Here is a 16,080-nt window from a genome sequence, read left to right on the forward strand (position 1 = left end):
TTAAAGCTAGGGTTTTAGGTGTTAGAATACTATGATTTTTTGTATATATTCAAGTGAATACATGAGTTGAACATATACAAAGGTCATCTTGCCTAAATAGGGAGTAAGACTAATATATGTAAAAAGGAACAAAAAGACATACTAAAAATACATATGTAATTTTCTACTTTCCTGCATCATCAACACTTCTATACTAAAAACCTGATCTCTTATGAAAGGCTTATGTTAAAAGGTGGTAATGGAAATACTTATAATGTAAATTTAAATAAAATGTATTTCATATCAATAGTAATAGAACTTTGAGTACAAAGAAATTTTTTTTTTTTACAATTTTCTATTACCACCTAATATAACAATTTTAAATAATGCATTGCAATGAATTTTGTAAAGAAAATAATATGTTGAAGGAGCACAAGCATAACTTTTATAATTATTAAGATATTTTTCTACTAAAATTACACTAACTTTTTATTATCATTTCTGACCAAGATAAGAGTTTATAATATATCCTGTGGCTAGCTACTAACCTACAACTTTCAACATAATTTTTAATTAGTTGAATTGGATTTTTCATACAATAAATATTATCTGTAATTTTATATAAAAAAAACATGCTTTTTGATGGTTTTTTTTAAAAAAAAAATTAAAATAAAATTTACCTTTCAAATAGGTGGTTTAATGGTAGCGCAGGATGCATTTTGGCCTTTAAATTACAAAACTGGTGAAAGTGCTATTACGACGGCCATGGTTCACTCAATACATAGGTTTTATAGAAGACCAAGACAACCGCCACCGTCACCAAAGCCTGCTCCGGGCCGCCATACATCTTCACACGGCCCGTACCTCACGCCGTGTTGCAATGTAGCAGCTTCTCCTCCTCCACCAATCTCTCAGGAGTTCGTACTTTCACATTGATTTTAAGGTTTTTTTTCTGGCCAATTTAAGTTATAATTACAGTTGATCAAGGAACCAACTCTAATTAAAACTTTAAATGACGAGAATAATTACTATAAGTTGATGGTTATAACCCTAACATATAGTTAAATCGAATATATTTTTGTTAAAAGTTTTATGTTGTTCTATTGACCATCATATTCAGTGTATTCCGTTTATAGAAATTGTAACTCCTTATCTAATCATTAGCTAGCTACTTGTAACTCACTCATAATTGTAATTAATACTCCTACAACATAATTGGTAATCTCTCTATTTAGTATGGTGCTACTAAAGGTTTATGAGCGTATATACACTTTGCTTTGGGTATAAAAACTCTCAACTAAACAATACTTACCATCCCAACAGTACTTAGATTCATTTGGTGAGGATGACATTGAACTAACTAACCTCATTGAAGTTGAATTGAAATCACTAAAATAAATTAAATGGAACTTTTTGATATGCAATTAAAGGAGTTACATTAAATTGAACTTAATAAATTAAAAGGAGTTGAATTATATAAATTCGAATAAAATGTATAATGAACAATGAATAATAAACGGTGAGAAAAAAAATTAAATGAATTGAACTAAACTAAATTACTTAAATAGAGTCAACTCATAAGCTTAAAATATGGTGACAACACGTCATATGTAATCGTTTCTAGTCAAAGTTAGGTTCCAATTATACTTAAAAAAACATTAAAAAAAATTCCTCCTATAACTAATGCTAATAATTACTCTATTGTTTATTGCGCCCCGTCCAATCCCTCTTAGTTTTTTTATTTTTGAATTATATAGTAGACCGAAAAGAGAGAAAAAACTAGCTGAGCATCAAACTCAAAATTTTTTACGATAAAAAAATACAAACTACTCTTATGAGAAATCATTTCTCAGTGAAACAATCTCAAAATAAAAAGCCTATATGCTAATAATTGTATTATTTAACCTATTCAACCCACTATCAAAAATGTCTCATTGTGAGACCGTTTCACCCAAAAACTTATGAAATAATATTTATTTTCCAATTGGAATAAAACTAAACTCTCAACCATTTTAATTAAGAAATAGCATAAGTTAGAAGCTACTAGATCAACTCAACAAAGGTGATAGATCAAATTCAAAAAAAGTAATACTCATACATACTTCTAGAGTTTTAGTTACGGTCTGTTTGGTTGATGGTAATGAATTAATGAAAATGAAATATTGTAATGGCAATAGTAATGAAGGAATGGATATGAGAATTGGTAATGAATATTCTTTTGTTTAGTGTGCATGACTAAAGAATGGTAATGGAAGATAATATTTCATTGATTGCATATGTTTGTTAGTAATAAAAAATGGTAATAACTCTTAGTTTCATTATTGTATATTTGTATCTAAAAGCATTATTGTATCTAAATTATTCTATCTAATGATTCTTTTTTTAATAATAATATTTTTTTGGATAATTATATACATTACCTTTTTTTTCTTCATTATTTTTTTTCTTCAGCTCGAAACAACATTATCTTATTTTATTACCACAGTAATACTTCATTACCATTACAGCCTAATACCAGGTTGTTTGATGGTAATAAAAATGTCCCTTTTTGATAATTTTATTACCTTATTTTATTACCATCCATTACCATTAAAGGCATCCAAACAACCAAATTTTTTATTACTTAATTTTATTACCATTACCGCCTTCTAATACCATGTACCAAACAGGTCATTAGTGCCATATAAATTGGCTCATAGAGAAAAATTTGTAGCATTACATATTTACATGACTGATCAGCTTGAAACATGTGAAACTTTTGTACTACTAAAATGCGAAAATTACAAGCAGGCTTGTTGGCATCAGCTTTACTAATATTCATACTTATAATTAGCTCGGGACTTGAAATTCCATCGGCAATAGTTAAAAGGTAATCTTATTTGCTATTCTATTTTTTATTACTGACTAGACTTGAAAGTATGAGAAATTTAAGTAAAAATCAAATATATAGAATAGCATGAAAAATTATCAATTAAACTGAAATAAAATACGATTTTCTGCTATTTTAAGTTTTTATATCTTTTTTTCATATATGTTAAATTGAATTATACTCTCTTTGTCACTTTGATCGACAATAGTTAAAGGTAAATATTATTTTGCTATTCTATTTTTTATTAGCTAGTCTCTTAAGAGATCGTCTCTTTAAGAGGTGTATCTCAAGCCCTACGCCTAGTCCACTAAAGATTATGTCTATTTACCGTATTCTTAATATCTACTTGCATTATTCTTAATGATTAATTACCGTATCCTTAATGCCTACTTTTTTCATTCCAACTTTAATCCATGCACATAATTTCCAATGAGCCAAAAGATGAATTGAAACATGTTGGAACCCTAAAAATGGATAGGTTGTTGATTCAACTATATATAGGTCCTTGCGTCACAATCTCCCAACAAAAAAAATAGTGTAATTCATTACAACTATATGTAGTGAAGTGTTGCAAAACATGGCAAGGTCATGCTCCTTCATATGAGTTATAGAATGTCTACCAACCACAATCAATATCCTAATTTGCACAACAGTCCTTGTACTTGCTTTTCATGACAAATTAAAGATCGTGTGCACAATTTATAAGTTATTGGAGCCTTTCTTCCCATTGTCATATGGTTTTAGGATGGTATATATCTCGTTTATAAAGTGTGTGCACTTCGTGTTTCCCCGTTAATATGCTGGCATTCACAATGCAATAAGTCCAGCCTAATTTAACATCAATATCTTAAATATCTAATACTCACATTATTTTTAATGCCTACTTACAATATTATAAAGAATATTTAAGGAGCTGACCCAATTAGAAATGATCTCTCAAAGAGACCATCTCGCATAAAAATTTGTGATTTTTTATTACAGAGTAGACTGAAAGTAAGGGAGATTTAAGTAAAAATCAAATATATGGAATAGCATGAAAAAAACATCGATCAAACTGAAATAAAATACGATTTTCTGATATTTTTAAATTCTTATTTTTTTTCATATATACTAAATTGAATTATACTCTTTTTATCGCTTTCGCTTTGATTTTGTGCGATTTTTCATGTAAAAGTCGATTTGCGCCAAGGATCGTGGGTGTTCAATAATCATGAATACAAGAGAAATCTAAGAACCAAGCCAACACCATGGCTTCCACCATCGCCGATTCCGGGTAGACGGAATAACCTTCATCCACCTCCCAACAAGTAATTGTAAATTAAATCACCTTAGCTTGGTATTTATTATTTAGTGGTAAATGTAATAGAAGTATATGTAATTTCTTTTTTTTTTTCCGGGTAAGATATAATCCCTTACATGTAATAAGAAGTGGAAGGGGAATCGATCTTTCTATAAATGCTATGATTTAAATTCATATTATGGGAATATTAATCGATCAATAACTTCAAAGTTTCAATTATTAGATTTATTTATGATTCTTAAATTTTATGTAATTTTCATTTTTATGTTTGTGACTCAAAAGTCAAAGTCAAAGCTATGAGTTAATTGTTAACTCGTAAAATTAGATAGGGATGAAAACAAATTGAATTATTTTGAGTTGGATTACTTTTGAATTAATAATAATAAATCTAATTTTTTATATATTTTTTTATCCTATTAAATTTACTCTATCGGTATTTGGTGGAAAATCAAAAAGATAAATAAATTGGTATTTTATGGAAAAATAAGAGAAAAAATACATGAACGAAATGAAATGTTTATTAAGTTAAATCTGTGGATAAAATAAATGAAAAAGATAGTGAGATATCACTACCAAATAATAGCACTAATTGTGATATTTAAGGTATCAATATTGGTGAAACTTGTAAGAAATGTCATAAATTAAAATTGAAATATTAGGATAATACTCTAAGAATAGTAACATTTTGATAAAGTACCAAAACTATTGTGTCATAATTAAACTTCTTTTAGTGTATGTCAAAAAAATAAAAATATAATAAATTTAATAGGGCAAACTATAAAAAGAGTAGGAAAAATTGTTTCTAAAAAGCCTATCTTTTGGCCATCTGCAAATAAATAGTCAACGTTTCAGTTATTCAATATAAAGAAAACATTTGTCTTATTTTTGCAGTTAAAGAGATAGCAAGTAAAGTAACCCTGTTGTGACCGGTTATCTCGAGTTCCTTAAAAAAACAGAAATAAAGTTCTTAAAAAAAGCCCTTGTATACCTCTATCTCCATTGCACTTATTAATTAAATTCATCAAGTAATCCTTGGACAAATCATCTGGATCTACCTCCCTTATTTTACCAAAACCTCCAACATAACTAATACTACCTTTAGCTTCCTTGAATTTACCGCCATATCAAACTCTAATAGACACTTTTTCATTCATTATGTTCACAATTACACAAAAATTCTAATTTCTAATGTGTTTAACCAAATTTCACCATAAGAGAGTAAATTCCAATAATTACTAAGCAAATTTCAACAATTACTAAACAAATCAACAATTATCAATAATGAGACATCAATTGCAGAAAGTTAGAGTTAGAAACTTACTTAGGTTGTGATATTTTAGTGGAACGCAACTTTGCCCTAAAATTGCATTTGTGTCGCCATTGGAGAAGAATTAAAGGGACCGATATTTTTGGTTGAAGATGCAACATCTGGTTTTTTCGTGGATTGAAAATGCGAAATTAAGGTGAAAGATGCAGCACTGTTTTCGTGTGGGTTTGCAAGGGAATTGGAAGATGTTTGTGAATTTTGAAATAAAGTGGTAATGATAGAGACAAATATGTATGGGTAAGTACGCGAAATAAATGCTAACTGGTTATCAATAAATTATCTCTTTAATTGCAAAAATAAGATAAAGATTAGTTGAATAAATAAAATGTTGACCCTTTATTTACAGATGGTAAAAAAATTGGCTTTTTAGAAATAATTTTTCCAAAAGAGTATGACAAATTGTGTGACTGAGATTAACCGTATTGGTAAATTATATTTGATACAATTTTGGATACCAAAAAAAAACTGAGAGGTCTATTTGTAATTGAATTATTGCATAAAACGTTATTTATTTTATTATTAACAGTCAAAGGTCAAACTTATTAATGTAATGATCTTTGACTAAACAGAATTACAAAAGCTCAAAGCGTGGACTGTTGACAAACAATCCACTCAAAAGTTAGTACTATCACCTACTCCACTAAAAATAGTTTATCATTTATCATTTGTATCAAAAGAGAAAAAAATTTATAAGAAAAACAAAATATATATTGATAATAAATGAAGAAAGAAAATCAATTACGTGTATAAAATTAAAAGAGAGTTTAAATATATGAATGAGATTAGAAAAAAATCGTTATCTAAAAATAAAAATAATGCAAAATAAGTATGACAGACTAAAATAACAATTGATGCAAAATAGATGTAACAAAAGAAGTATGCAAAATCAAAAAATAAAAAATAAAACTTATATTCATTGATCGAATGGATAAAGACTTTTGAGATTTGTAGTATCCTTAGAATAATTAATATTTTTATATTTTATAAGATGCCTAAATATTTGTCTGATTAGCTAATGAACAGCTTGTGTAGTCAGCTTTTGTTTATCTAACTTGCTCATTGAACAATGAACACAAAATGAAAGTCTTTGACAGTATCATTTCTCTATTTCCTAAAATGATTTTCTGAGAAAAAAATAAGCAAGCCAATCTAATTTTTTTTCCAACAATTTATAAGAGCAATCCATAATCCACCAAATTACTAAAGTAAATAAAGTTCAAATTATATATTCTAGCCTTTATTTGAGTTTTGAAGATGGATCAAAAAATACAATCAAAGCTGTTGGCGTTAGCCTTAGCAATGTTCTTAGTACTAGCCAATTTTGCACCAGTGGAATCTTCATTAGCTGGTAATTAATCTCTCATTATTCTCACATCCTTAACATATTTAATTATCTACATATATATTTACAACTTAATTATAACCATGAAGGTCATAATCTCGTTTGTTACTCACTCATAGATGGTGGTAATGAGGATTATATTTATTGTTAATATTCTACGCCCGTATTCTCACGATATGATTTAATTAGAGGTGTTCATTCGGGTCATTATTTTCATTTCAGATTAGATTTTTCGGGTGGATTTGAAATCGGATTTTGTGTTCATATTATTTTTTACATAATTGCAAATCATTTTCAAATCTGGTCAAATCGAATTTAGTTAAAAGGTCGTATAAATTTTGAGTTATCGGATCTATAATTTGATCATAACAAATTATAAGCAGGTCTAGTTTGATACTCAGTCATATATAGTGGTGATGAAAATGAGTTTTATTGTTTATTTTCTATGCTATTATTAATAACAAGTACATGTATAGGGTGGTTTTGACATGTTAATGATTATTTAATTAAAATTACTTTTTTAGATCCGAACATTTAAAAAATTATAATGTAAAATATATATGCTTTAAGAATTAATTGTGTATTTTTGGTCCACCCCAATACAGGTGAGTCGCAAGGAGCGTTGCAGGACTTTGTTTACAAGGAAGGTAATGGTATTCGGAAGATGCTAATGAAAGTGTTTAAAGATGAAAAAGGATATAAGACTCTAAGATCAGGATCAGGTTATGATAAATGGTATCCAGGATCTCCATTACCCAACTGGTCTGGTCGACAAGGGGGTTCAGATTCATCCCCTCCACCAGTCCCATGATCTGGAGAAAATGCTGTTGTAATTTTTGTTTTTGTGGATACTAATTATTGTTGTTTACTATTATTTATGTAAGACTAACTTTGAATTCAAGGAACGGACGAGTTATTAGTATTTTTTTATTAAGTGATTAATAAAGTGTGTAAGTTATGAGCTAAGGTGAATAACAATGTGTTAATAAATATGATAAAATATTGTAACAACATGAATTTACGCAAGAAATTAAATGGGGAATTAATAAAAAAAAAAGCCTATAAAGTCACAACAAAGTCTCTTTTACATATGTCAAAGTAAAACATAAATAGTATCGTATGTTACGTATATAAATAAATTTAGTTGAAATTATGTCCAATGCAATAAGAATAATAGGATTCTAAATTAAATGGGAGATTACATTGCAATTTTAGATTTAATTATGAGATTAATTAATCAACATATACCTGCAAAAGATGTTGGAAAAATATAAGTATTTAACAAATATATGTAAGTTAACTTTAATTTAATACTCTTTTTTTTTTTTTGAAGCATCTTTAATTTAATACTTGCTTGTACTATCAATTTTTAATAGTAGTTAACTTATTGTCCTTATATATATAATCATAATAATAACCAGTTTTTGAACTAAACTAGTGTTCTCAACTCTCAAGATTTGTGAATATGCAAAGATTCAAACCTCATTTTACAGCTTCAAACTTGGCAATAATAATCTTGATCCTACTACCTAGCTTTGTATCTGCTAATAATGGTATAATAATCCATTTTTTCTTTAATTTATGTATTATTTATGTTTTTTTTTCTTGCTATTTTTAGTCAATATATGGCATTGATATAATTTATCTTAAAATAATATGGTTGCTATTTATGTTAACAAGTTGATGTGCAGAAATCATCATTATGGTTTTCAAGCTATAGAGAAAATGATGGTCATACAAGAGAAATACCAGCAATAGGGAGGGATCAAGGCAAGAGAATAAGAGATTTTTTGTATCCATCACCACCTTTCCCAAATATGAAGCATCATCAAGTCATGCCGCCGCCATCACCACTACCACCACCTCTACCTTTTGCGCCGCCACTAGAAAGTCAACATCAACCTATTTCCGACTACAACTACCTACATAATCCCTGAGAATCAATTTTGATGATGACTTGGAGAATAGAAGTTAAAAATGACATGAATAGTTTAGATGTGCACTACTTTATGACAATATAATTATGTAATATATATGTTTGAAAGTACGAGACTATATGTTCATCGTTGATTTTATTAGTTGTAGATTAGGAATGTAATTTCTCTGTTTCTTTTCAAATGTTTTATTTTATTTTTAAACATTAGTTATTATTTACTCTTAATTTGTGTTTTATTCTTAATATATAAATTAAAACATACAGTGCAATGAGATCTTAATCTATTAGTTTTGAACAAAACAAGTGTAACATCTTTCGCGCTATTTTATCTTTGTTCATGTAGATGCAATCTCATATATTGGATTAAGATTTTGGCGATTGTAATTAACTCACTTTGCAATCGAATTTACTATTTTGTTGTAAAAAGCTCTTACTCTAAAAATACAGATATACAAATTTAATGAGATAAAAAAGTATTATTATGATAGTCCAGCTAACTTAACTAGGTAGTAGATCTATTATTACAAACAAGTCAATATAATGCATTTTAATACTAATCCAACTATATTTAATTTATAGAAAATATATTATTAATAAAATGAAAAACATTTATTGGGTTTAGATATCTACTTAACGAATCAAGAGTATTTTTTAATTTTTGTAATAAAATATTAAAATTAAAATTAAATTAAATATACCTTTTATAAAATAATTAAGTTTTCTTATACTAATAAACCAATATAAAGTACAAATTTTTTTCAACAAAAAATGAAATTATAGTTTAGGTTAAAGGTCAAGTGTTTTTCTTTTTTACTTTTGTGACATTACTTCAATTGTCATCACTCACCACCTACAGAATATATATTTCCTTATATTACATATTCTTAAGTTTACTATAAAATTTTTTAAATTATAATAGGTTGGTATGTATGTTTACAATTATAGATTTTTATTCAAGCAATTTTAAATAAAATGTTTTAAATCGAGTCAAAAATAAACCTGGTATCTATATTATCTTTGTAAATTTATTTTAAAAGTCGAATTAGATCCGGTAAATAGGGGTTGCGTTGATATCGTTGTTGTTGTCGTCGTCTCTCACGGTCATGGAAGATTGCGGAGCACAAAGTAAGCTTTTATAATGGAAGTCGAAGGTGTATACTTTCAGTTGCTATTATTACGTCGTTTACATGCTTAATACCAAAATTAAGTAAGCTATTGAAACTTGTGGGCAGAGGAAATCTAAAATAAATGTTCATCCAATTTCGAACTTTACTGTCCCAATGCTCAAAAACCCATCAAACTCTCTTAAACACAAAGCAATTACATGCCTTAATTGCCAAAACCCATCTTGTTTATGACCCATTTTTTGCCACTAAACTCACACGTTACTATGCACTTAATGGTGATCTTTCCTCTGCTCACCAACTGTTCGATGAAAGTCCTGAAAGAAGTATTTACCTTTGGAACTCAATCATTAGAGCTTATGCAAAAGTTCATGACTTCAAGAATGCATTTAATCTTTTTACCCAGCTTCTTAAGTCAAATTTATGGCCTGATAACTTCACATTTGCTTGCATTTTGCGCGCTTGCTCGGAGAATAATGATGTGGAGGGAGTTAAAATTGTTCATGGTGGGTTAACAGCTTATGGGTTGGGAATGGATTCAATTTGTGGTAGTGCACTTATTAATGCTTATTCAAAACTTGGTCTTATTGATAATGCTAGTAGAGTGTTTCATGGTCTAATTGATCCTGATTTAGCTACATGGAATACTATGATAAATGGGTTTGGGTGTTATGGAATTTGGACTGAAGGGTTGAAATTGTTCGATGTAATGAGAACTATAGGGATTGAACCAGATGGATATACTATGGTTGCGATGCTATCATCTGTAAAAGGGCCGGGGTTATTGCATATAGGACAAGGATTCCATGGCTTTTGCATAAAAAGCGGTTTTCTTTCGAATGATCATGTTGCTAGTTCGCTCGTTACAATGTATTCGATATGCGAGTCCTTGGGTTCCGCGGAGGAAGTCTTTAAGAGATTAGTCGAACCAGATATTGTTACATGGTCTGCACTGATAACAGGATTTGCACATTTAGGGCAGATTCATAAAGCCCTTTTGCTCTTCAGAGAAAGGAATATGAATGGCATGAAGGCTGATCATGTATTGCTTTCAAGCATTTTAGTTGCTACTGTTCAATTGGGAAATGTTGGACCGGGTTTTGAGATACATTGTTACATTCTTCGACATGGGTTTGAGACGGAAATCAGAATTGCCTCGGCTCTCATAGACATGTATTCGAAATGTGGTTTCATGGAGTTAGCAATTCATGTTTTGAATTCTCATCCAAGGCCGAATATGATTGTATATAATACGGCTATATTAGGTCTTGGGTCGTATGGAAATGCTAGTGAAGCGTTTCGACTCTTTGATGAGGCTATGGAGAAGGGACTTGTGCCGGATGAATGCACATTTTCTGCTCTTCTTCACGCTTGCTGCCAAGCGGGTTATGTCAAACAGGGGAAGGAAATATACGAAAGAATGAAGGATGAATTTGGTATTGAACCTAGAAACGAACATTACGTTCACATTGTTAAGATCCTAGGAATGGCCGGGAAGTTGCAAGAGGCGTTCGAGTTTGTGTTGGGCTTGTCTAAGCCTGTTGATGCTGGCATTTGGGGTGCACTACTAGCATGCTGTGAAATGCATGGAAACTCTGCTCTTGTGGACAGTGTGCTGAGGCATGTATTGCAGAACAATGTTCAAGAAGATTCTCACTCAGTTTTGGTGTCTAAAATATATGCCAATCAAGGAAGATGGGATGATGTGGAGCAGCTAAGAGATGTCATAACCGATAGCAGACGAAAGAAGCTTCCGGGGCTTAGCTGGATCGGAGGAAAGATTGTTAAAAAGTAATCCAAAAAATCTAGCTAATTGTAGAACAATCTAGATGATTTAATAGTACCCAACATAAATTAATTAGAAAAGTTATAGAAATGTCTATAAAAGTTCTATTGGGTGAGATACATGACAATAGGGATGTAAAAATATGCAAACTATGTGGCACTTGGTATATGAGGGGAATAAGCCGCACAAAATGGAGAAGGCTATCCCATAATATTAGCTAATTAAAGTTTGTGGGTTATGAGAGATAAGTGAAGTGTGTATCGGCGCGGAACAAGTAATTAAATATTTGTAGATATAATATTTATTTGGGTCAAACTACAAATTCCGCGTGCGTCCAAAACTTTTATCAAAGAGCACCTGACTACTCGGACTCTTCATTTTGTATTATGTACCCGTGTCTAATCTTTGATGCTCGGACATTGGTATGACACTTAGACACTTCGTTTTAGGTGTAAAATTGAATATTTAGACGTATCTAACATTTAGACTTTGATCAGTATTCGACATCAGTACCCTGAAGTTGGCCCATAGGATGTTATATCTGCTGTTGTATAGGTATGCATTCGCTTTAGCATGGAGATTATTTCTAATGTGACTTGGGTGTTCTATTGGTTCAAGCAAGACAAAATTTCAAGCCTATTCAAAGGATACCAAAAAAACAAGGTTTTACAAGCCTTAATAAAACATCCCATTGACCTTCATAGTCTTTACACATTTGTCTACAGAATTCAAGGTTGCTCACTAACATGGGCAATTTCCGGATAGTATTATAGGATAAGCCAGAAACTCATTTGAATTTGTATGATGAACCAAATTGTCTATTATTTTTCTGCTTAATATACTACACAATATATTGTTAATAAAACTTTTAATTAAATAACGCAGATCATGACCTAGACAGGTTTGGGACAAGTTTTACCATGGTTACTCACAATCTTCTCCTTTTTAGGCATCATATTTTATTTACTGGGACTATGTTCTCATTGGTAGAATATGTTAGAACAAGATGCATTCACTTTTAGTTAGAGATTAATATTTTATTTGTTCGTTGTTGGTAGCAATGAACAAGGCGTGATCTTAGGTTCAAACAGAGACAATATTTTCCGAAAATTTTATTATAAAAGTTTTGGTTTTTCAATTTTTCTAATAAACATCCCATTAACCTTCATAGTCTTTACACTTGCCTGCAAAACTCAAGGTTTCTCACATGGCGCATTCCAGGATAGTATTATAGTAATTAGTAGTATATTGTAGGGAACATTCATTTTAACTAAGAATTGAAAAATATTTTGAAATGGAGAAATATTAAATTAATAATATTAAAATCGTGTAGTACAACAATATTATCATGTAAAAGCACTAATATTAGTAATCTGGTTTTAGTGGGATATATTTAGCGACATTTAATTTAAATGTTACTACTTTAAATTTCTAATAGTATACATAGTGGATTTTGTGATATTTATTAGACCTTTTAGCAGCATAATAAAAAATGATACTAAAACTTTTCGCGACATAGAGTCTAGTGACATTTCTCATAAATGCCACTATAGACTATAGTAACAATTATATATGTCGCTAAAGGTCAAATAAAGTGTCACTAAATCACTTTATAATGGAATTTAAAATAAAAATCAATAATTATTACACTAAAAATATAAATTAGTGATTTTTTTTAATGCCACTAAATAGTTAAATATGTTGCGGTGAAGACTCAATATTTTTCGTATTATTTTCAGATAATTTTGAATTAAAGAAAAGACTACAGACTAATTTTTGACCAAAATACAAAATCAATCATTTTGATTTATAATAATATTACCCAGCGCCGAACTAATGTATAAAGTTACACCCTTGGTTTAAAAATGTGCTATGAGCCTATAGTGATATTGAAATAAAGAAAGTAATCAATATAAAAATATTTCTATGGTTACTCCCTCTGTTTTCATATATTATTCTCAAATAAAATTTATGAATTTTAGTGTCAAATTTTGACTATGATTTTTCATCGATCTACATAATATTCAGGTGAGATTTTAATAGATTTGTCTAAATATATATTTTTAAATAATAACTTTTTAAAAATTTTAAAAACTCACAAGTAAAAATTATTTGGCTTTTAAGTTTGCATTGAAATCCGGATATTATTCTCAAATAAAATTTACGAATTTTAGTGTCAAATTTTGACTATGATTTTTCATCGATCTACATAATATTTATGTGAGATTTTAATAGATTTGTCTAAATATATATTTTTTAAATAATAACTTTTTAAAATTTTTAAAAACTCACAAGTAAAAATTATTTGGCTTTTAAGTTTGCATTGAAATCCGGAAAGAAAAGTAAATAGATAAAACAAACAAAAATAACGAGAATTTTATTTATATATTTATATACATTAAAATTGAATAAATACATCAAAAATTATTTTTGTATTTACGTACTAATTATAGTGAAATTTTATTTTTTTAGTATAAAATATTCCATACAAGATATTTAAGTGTTATTTCTACTTGCATACTTGCACTACATGACTACACGTAGAAACTTTCCTAACATAGTCATCCATATAATAATACACTAAGTTTTTATTTAGATCGTCTTACGGGTGAAATTTTTATATAAATTATTAAAAAATTTACTTCTTATACAAATATAAATTTAAATTGTATTATTTTTTTTATATTTTTTACTAATAGATTATTTATATGGACTCATCATACGATGAGACAAACTAACATGACTTATCGTAATAATAATAATAATAATAATAATAATAATAATAATAATAATAATATTGTACTTCAATTGACAGAATCCTATGTCATTTATTAACTTGAAATTTAAATACAAATAAAATATTCCTAAATCCTTATCATCTAGTTGTACTGAACAACTTTAAGAGAATAGAGTAATGTAGGTTTCTTGCGTTGTTGATTATTATGTCTCATAGCCATCATCATACATAAATATCCCTTTAAAAAGTCACGTTGGTGAAATGATTTGGATGTATATGTTATAATATTAAAGTAATAGTTATCGTAAGAGTATGTGATTAAACTATTAGAACAAAATTTATTTAATTATATTGTTTTTATAAATTAGACATAACATAAAAAAATAAACTTGAAAAATAAAAAGTATTAATAATCGTACATAAATAGTATTTCAAAATAGATGAAATAACAAATATTATGTTATGTATTGAAACTAAAGACAAGAATAAAGCTATCTAGTTTTTGCCAAGTCTTGTAAATAAGACTATGTCTAAGACTAGCAATAATAAAATAAAAAATATTGAGTCTTGAAAAATAAAAACTCATTTGAAGACTCTTTTGGTGACAATCTGTAGTGGGACAATGTCGATCAACAACTAATTTTTTGGGACAAAGTATAAAACTAAAAAGAGTCTTGCAATAAAAGTAAAGTAGAGATAGTAATGTATGATCCAAACAATAAAAAAAATAAAATGAGTGAAAATCTAATATGATAAAATTTGAATCCGTAAACTCAACTAATTAACACCGGAGAAATATGAATGAGTCGCTATGTATATAAAAAAGGTATGCAATATAATTAAACAAATATTTTCTCTGTTCTAATATACTTATTACCGATAGTAAAATTTCTATACTAAATATATCATATTTCAAAATGGATAATTAGACATAGAATGAGGAATTACCAAATATGTAAAAAGCATAAAACACAAAGCATGAACCAAAAATAGTATAAATTATCTGTCATGGTGCTGCATGTATGTATTCATCATGAATTGTGCACACTTTTGTATATAATAATATAATTTTTTTAAGGATCCATTTGCATATAAAGAATGAACCTTGTGCTAGATTGTCCCCCATTTATAGAGATAATATTGATTATGTATTTTGTTTTGAATATTTTTGTTTATTGATCACATTTGGAATCTTTCGCTTTATAAAAAGTTTTTGAATTATTTGAGAAAATAAATAATTCAATTTTATTGATTTGAAGATTCCAAAAATGTTAAATGCCCATTAATTTAAACCTTAAGAAAGATATTGCTTAGCTTAATAAGGATTGATTATTAAAGAAAGGGTTAGTGTTTAGTAGATAGACGACGGATGTATCTACAGGCAACGGGAAAAGTACTCTGTAGTAAAAAAATAAGATTGAGTATTAAACGTGAAGAAAATTTAAAAACATATTTTTGGCCCTGTTATATTCATATATTATTTAATATTTTTATTTATTCTACTCATTTTGTATTGATTTTATTATCAGATAGCTAGTATTATTTTAATACTGTTTCGGTTGATGAAACGAGGAAGTGGAAAACACTTGAAATACTGTAAGTGGAAGTATTATCAAGAGCAGCGACTCGTGGAAGGAAGCAACTTGAATTCCTGCAAAACAGCACGTTAGCCTTGTCCAG

The 16,080-nt window shown here is 28.6% G+C and overlaps 1 protein-coding gene across 1 annotated transcript; it reads left to right on the top strand.

Annotated features, from left to right (window-relative positions):
- The first annotated feature begins 9,620 nt into the window (after nucleotides 1-9,620).
- LOC130800170 (putative pentatricopeptide repeat-containing protein At1g64310) lies at nucleotides 9,621-12,438 on the top strand. Its single transcript, XM_057663560.1, has one exon. The coding sequence runs from the start codon at nucleotides 10,002-10,004 to the stop codon at nucleotides 11,670-11,672; it is 1,671 nt and encodes a 556-aa protein (XP_057519543.1). The 5' UTR covers nucleotides 9,621-10,001; the 3' UTR covers nucleotides 11,673-12,438.
- Nucleotides 12,439-16,080: the final 3,642 nt, after the last annotated feature.

The sequence above is a fragment of the Amaranthus tricolor genome, chromosome 14 (genome assembly GCF_026212465.1).
Source record: "Amaranthus tricolor cultivar Red isolate AtriRed21 chromosome 14, ASM2621246v1, whole genome shotgun sequence".
In the NCBI taxonomy this organism is placed as follows: Eukaryota; Viridiplantae; Streptophyta; class Magnoliopsida; order Caryophyllales; family Amaranthaceae; genus Amaranthus; species Amaranthus tricolor.